Source organism: Arachis hypogaea, chromosome 16 (genome assembly GCF_003086295.3).
Source record: "Arachis hypogaea cultivar Tifrunner chromosome 16, arahy.Tifrunner.gnm2.J5K5, whole genome shotgun sequence".
Classification (NCBI taxonomy): domain Eukaryota; kingdom Viridiplantae; phylum Streptophyta; class Magnoliopsida; order Fabales; family Fabaceae; genus Arachis; species Arachis hypogaea.
Window position 1 is genome coordinate 110092932 of NC_092051.1, and position 6458 is coordinate 110099389.

Genomic DNA, 6458 nt, shown 5'->3' on the forward strand with positions numbered 1-6458 from the left:
ATACAATGGTTGACTATTTTTTCTTGTTGGTTACACCGTGGGCATGTACTAATTATGGTTGGAATCTTTGCATTTAATTTTTTTCGAACAAGGAGGCCTCCGTGCAAAGCTTTTCACAACAGAACCTTCATCTTCACTGGGCACTTAAGGTCCCAGAGTGCTTACTAAATTCGCTTATTTCAAAAATGTGCTGGCAACATTTCAATTGGGACATGGAAGAAATGGAACCCCATCTCATATCCTGATTTCACAATGTAAGTCCCTTTTCTCTCCTTAATCCATTTGATTCTGTCTTCTCCTGAATGAATCTGAGTTGTATGACATCATGTGCAATTTATGGCTGAAAATTGTTGTTAATTAGTTCAATATTCCAATTCCCAAATTTTGTGATGAGTTGAGCTACCCAAATCAAATTGAGGTTAATTTGTTAATCTTGCATATGTGATAGCAACTCCTGATTTTCAACCCAATGATCTTCCCAAATTTTGACTATAGATCGTCTTCCAACTTGTTGTATAACACTTTTTTTCTAAAATTTTTCAACCTTCTAGTAAACTTCTCCAAGCCTATGATGGATTGTGCCCTGTGTCAGCTTTTAGGAAGGAAGTGTGTCTGAAGTACTTACTCTTAAACACCTTTGTAACCATTGATTGGGATCTAGTGACTAAATATTATCCTTGTTTGCCAAGCATAGCCAAGTTAATTAAAAGTCTTGAGATCCTTGAACCCCAATCTTCCGTGTCCTTTTGGTCGGCATAAAGTGTCCTACTTTATCCATTGCATCTTTTTCTCCCCTGCTTTTGTCCCTACCAAAAAAAATGTCAACAAATTCTAAATCTTGTCCATAAAAATCTCAGGAAGTTTGAAACACTCAAAAGTATAGATTAGGAGTCCCGAACTAATTGATTTAATTAAAATTTCTTGACCACTAACTAATAGCAAAGCTCTCTTTCATTGCTACAGTTTTTTGCTAACTTTTTTTTGACAAATTTAAATGTTAATTTTTTTTTATTTTTGACAGTAATCAACAAACCTAGATATTTGTCTTAGACACTCACATTGAGGACCTAAAGAATATTCACAAGTGTCTTCTTTCTTAGAATTCACAAAGATTGAACGAAACCATTCTTCTTTGTCATCATAAACCCTATCTCCCAAGTCAAACCAACATTACATTTGAAATGAAAGAAAGGAGAAGCAGTGAGCATTAAGTAAGTAAGTACCTGGTGTAGAAATTGGTGGAGAGGTTAATGAATGTTTGAAGGCCAAGTTTCTGAAACAGATTGGTTTCGTCGATGGCGAAAGCGTTGTCCGTTGCCACTCCGCTCCATCCGCCGCTTTCTGTCGCAGTTACTTTTATTCTCTCGGTATTCTTTACACACTTTTATTCGGTATTATTCCCTCGGTATTCTTTACACACTTTTATTCGGTATCGGAGTAGGCACCTTAGTTTATGGATTCAACGTTGGAGACCACTTTAATAAAGACACAAAAAATATCTTTTTTTAAAGATGTGTACACGTGTCATATTATAATTGGACATTTTTATTAAACCAATTAATAATTTATTTTTTAATAAATCAGAACAAAATCGATTTATTATAGCAACAATAATAAACCCAATTATCTGCATTATAATTATTAAATTCGATTTGATCCGATCGATTTATACAATTTGAACCAAATTATGTTTAAATTTTTTGATAAAAAAATAAATATATCCTTGACTTTTTATTTTGTAAATATTTAAATTTCTAATAATTTAAAAAGAGAGACGAACATCTTATAACCTATAAGAGTGGCATGACAAGCTCTCAAATCGACTTCTTCTTGTTGAGGAGAGTCGACCGGAAATTTTGCATTAACTGTAAAATTATCCCGAGAGAGAGTTTGACAACACAACATAGGGTGCTCGTCATGGATTTTCGCGTTGAGCAAAAGTTGAGAAAAAGACATCATACGAAGAACCCAAGGACGAGGTGGTGGCGGATGAAAGGTGAGGAACAAAGAAGCTTCCTAAGACGGGTAGGAGAAGAGGCAAAGTGGGATGGGAATGGAAGCGCGGAAGAGATGTGGAGAAAGATGGCAGAAGTTATTAGAAGAACAGCAAAAGAAAGTTTTGGTGAATCTAAAGGAATAGGACCAAGAGACAAGGAGTCCTGGTGGTGGAATGCGAGTATACAAGAAAAGATAAAGATAAAAAGGAAATGCTTTAAAGAGTGGTCTTTATGCCGCAATGCAGATAACTGGGAAAAATATAAGGCGGCTAAGAAAGAGACAAAAGTGGCTGTAAGTGAAGCAAGAACAAGAGCATATGAGGGTCTCTACCAGTCTTTGGGCACGAAAGAAGGAGAAAAAAGTATATATAGAATCGCAAAGAGCCGGGAAAGAAGAACGAGAGATTTGGATCAGGTTAAGTGCATAAAGGATAAGGATGGAGAGGTGTTGGCTCAAGAGGAGAAGATTAATGAAAGGTGGAAGAGCTACTTCTACGAGTTATTTAATGAGGGACAGAAGACTCTTCCGAGCCTTGGTCAATTATGCACAAGGGAAGAAGATCAAAACTTTGACTACTATCGAAGAATTCGAGACTTCGAGGTAAAAGAGGCTCTAAAACAGATGAAAAATGGCAGGGCAGTAGGACCTGATAATATCCCGATTGAGGTTTGGAAGGGTCTTGGAGAAAAAGGTATCAACTGGTTAACCAAGATTTTTAATGAGATTTTAAGGTCAAAGAAGATGTCTGATGCGTGGAGAAAGAGCACCTTGGTACCTATCTACAAGAATAAGGGGGATATACAAAGTTGCGGAAACTATAGAGGGATTAAGCTTATGAGTCATACTATGAAGTTATGGGAAAGGGTGATAGAACGGAGGTTGAGAAAAGAGACACAAGTAACAGAGAACCAATTTGGATTTATGCCAGGCAGATCTACCACTGAAGCGATATACCTATTAAGAAGGATGATGGAGAGGTATCGTAGTAATAAAAGGGATCTACATATGGTGTTTATTGATTTGGAAAAAGCGTATGATAGGGTACCAAGGGAGGTCTTATGGAAGGTTTTAGAAAAGAGGAGAGTAAGGATCGCATATATTCGGGCAATTAAAGACATGTATGATGGGGCCACAACTAATGTGAAGACTCAAGGTGGTGTGACAGAGGAATTCCCTATTGGTATAGGATTACACCAGGGATCATCCTTAAGTCCATACCTTTTCACATTAGTTTTGGAAGTACTCACAGAGCACATCCAAGAGCCTGTGCCATGGTGCATGCTTTTTGCCGATGATATCGTCCTTATGGGAGAGTCAAGGGAAGACCTAAACAAGAAGTTGGAGTTATGGAGAGAAGCTCTAGAAGTGTATGGTCTGCGCATAAGTCGTAGCAAGACGGAATATATGGAATGTAAGTTCAGTTTGAGAAGGGAAAACCCCAATATAGAGGTGAAGATTGGAGAAAACATCCTACGAAAAGTTAAAAGTTTTGAGTATCTTGGGTGCATCATACAGAATAATGGAGAGATTGAACAGGATGTAAATCATAGGATCCAAGCAGGTTGGTCAAAATGGTGGAGTGCATCTGGTTTTATATGCGACAAAAAAGTGCCTTTAAAACTTAAAGGTAAATTCTATCGCACCGCTATAAGACCGGCTATGCTGTATGGTACGGAGTGTTGGGCGGCTAAAGGGGAGCACGAACATAAGCTGAGTGTAGCAGAGATGAAGATGTTGAGATGGATGAGTGGTCATACGCGATTGGATAAAATAAGGAATGAAGATATAAGGGACAGAATTGGAGTAGCACCCATTGTGGAAAAGATGATTGAATCGCGTCTCAGGTGGTTTGGACATGTGAGAAGAAGACCGATAGAACATCCATTCAGAAGGGTGGATGAGATGGAAGATGGACAAAGGGCGAAAGGTAGAGGAAGACCTTAGAAGACCATCCATGAGGTGGTCAAACGAGATCTACATGTAAATGGTCTCTCTATAGACATGATACATGACAGAGCACAATGGCGTCGTTTGATTCATGTAGCCGACCCCACTTAGTGGAACAAGGCTTTGTTGTTGTTGTTGTTGTCTAATAATTTAAAAATAAACTTAGATCCCTAAAAAAAAATTCTAACCCTAATCCCTCGTCCCTGCCTAAACCCAAATACAAGCACAATCTCTCACTAATCTATCAAGCTGACCCGAAAATTAAACAAATCTACCCCCTAGCCTCTTCTTCCTCTCCCTTTTCTCACCAAAGCTCGAGCTCTCATCTCTTTGCTCACTGACTCAATCTCAAGCTCTCTCCCTCTCTCGTCTCTAGTCAAGCACTCAAGGTCCGTGTCGCTCTCCGCGTCATCAATCGTCACCGTCTCGGACTCAGTCGCGCTCGGACGCCTTCCCTGAGCTCGTCGTCGCTGGCAGAAGAAGCAGCTGGCAGGAGTTACTAGAGCTCGTGTAAAGGGTGCAAGGTTTTGCTTATCTCAGAGGTGAGGCAAGTGCTGAACCAAATGGATGTAAGGCCAAAACTAGTTGTCCCTCTGGAACTCTTGAATGAGAAGGACGCAAGGACATTGTTCAATAAAATAGCAAGAATAGGTGACAAAAGCACTGCATTTGGAGAATTGCCAGCTCATATTGTCGAAAAATGTGATGGATTACCTATGTCGTTAGTTACAACTGCAAAGGTCTTGAAAGGCCGAAGTCGGTTGGTTTGGCAGGATACTTATCAGAAGTTTGAAATGCAGACAATGGCAGGAACACCTGAGCATTCTACACGGGTGATTTACAACCTATTAGAAAATGAGGAGCTTAGGATAACCTTTTTGCTTTGCGCTTGTATGGATAACGATGCATTAGTTTCAAATCTAGTGAAAGCATGCATTGGATTGGGTTTTCTTCGTGGGATCTACAAAATGAGGGACACCAGAACCAGAGTGTAAGTGATCCTTATGAAGCTCAGAGAGTCAGGGTTGTTGTTCGACAGCTATTCGGGTGACCATTACACGATGCAAAATCTTGGTTTTAGTAGTTTTTGAAGGGCTACGGGTAAGAGTTTCATTTTATTTACTTGCTCATGATGTGTTTGATGAAATGGCTGAACTACATGTGCATATGTGCTTTGCAAATTAGTTTATTGTGTGAAGTATTGTTTTAGTGAGCTCATGGTTGCTGCTTAAACTAATGGTTCCTTACTCTTATCATTCCCTGATCTCTTGATCTCTAGTTTTGTTGTTTGAATATGTTCATGGGTTTTTTCAATGTAATTGAATAAGTGGATTGAAGGTTGATTCCTTTTTTACCTATTTGGGTAATTTTTATAAGCTAGGTGACATGTTATATTTATATTTGAGATTTCCATAGTTTGATACATTTTCCATGCTATGTCACGCTCATTGTACTACTCTTCATGGTTTTAAATTTTAGTGTGTCAATGTTGTTATGCACTTGAGACATTTCATTTTGTTATGCATTAATGTGCGTTTATGTATAATTTCAGACTTAGTAGTGTATTCTTCATATTTATCACCACTAATAATTAATTTGCAATTGAGAATGTTAATGACCTGTTTGCAATCAAGACATTGGTTTCTCCTTTCATTGTGTGTGGCATGGCTTTTAGTTATTCCTTTCATTTTTGTTTAAACGAATTTGTGTGTTTAATTTTCTATCTGCCATTAGATAACTAAAGAATGATTGTTTTGAAGTGGTATGTGCTGAGAACATTCATGTCATTGAAATACATTATGGCAAACGTGGTGGATAGAAACCATGGTCATATTGTAGCAACCTCCTCCACGGCGGAGCACTCCATTAAACAGTCACTTGAGTGCGGCTGGTCCTACAATGCAAAAGCAGCTGCTGTTGTTGGGGAGGTATTGGCCATGCGGCTCAAAGCTGAGAGACTTAAGGATGGACAAGGAAGAGGAATTCATGTCAATGTAACTAAGGAAATAGAGTAGTAGGGATTTAAGATCCAACCCAAGGTTTGGGCTATTGTTAATGCCCTTAAAAACAATGGTGTTAAACTCAGATGAAGATGATGGTAATGATTCTTCTCCTAGCTATTTATAAAATGTCTTTTGTATATCTATAAAATATCTTAGAATGTTTTTGTATTCCAGTGATAATATAGGAATGCAGTGATTCTTGTACTAAGAACATCTTTGCAATATACAAATACACCTATGTTCTATTATTATATTGATAGTAAATGTAAATCAGAATAACGTGTACTAGATGCTGTCATTTTTGTCACTTAGTTCTGTATTTTGGGCTACCACTTTCATTTGGCATGCATATACTGTAGTAGCTGCATCACCCACAGAAAGTTTATGTCCAAACAAAAATAGGTAATGATACCTACAAAGAAAAAAAAAATATATATATATAGAGAGAGAGAGAGAGAGAGAGAATCCAAAACGGCCCCTGACAATAACATCAAAAGACAACGAGGCCCC

The 6458-nt window shown here is 38.2% G+C and overlaps 1 protein-coding gene across 1 annotated transcript; it reads left to right on the top strand.

The window, feature by feature from the left end:
* The first annotated feature begins 4508 nt into the window (after positions 1–4508).
* Positions 4509–4940, top strand: LOC140180178 (uncharacterized). Its single transcript, XM_072220604.1, has one exon. The coding sequence runs from the start codon at positions 4509–4511 to the stop codon at positions 4938–4940; it is 432 nt and encodes a 143-aa protein (XP_072076705.1).
* Positions 4941–6458: the final 1518 nt, after the last annotated feature.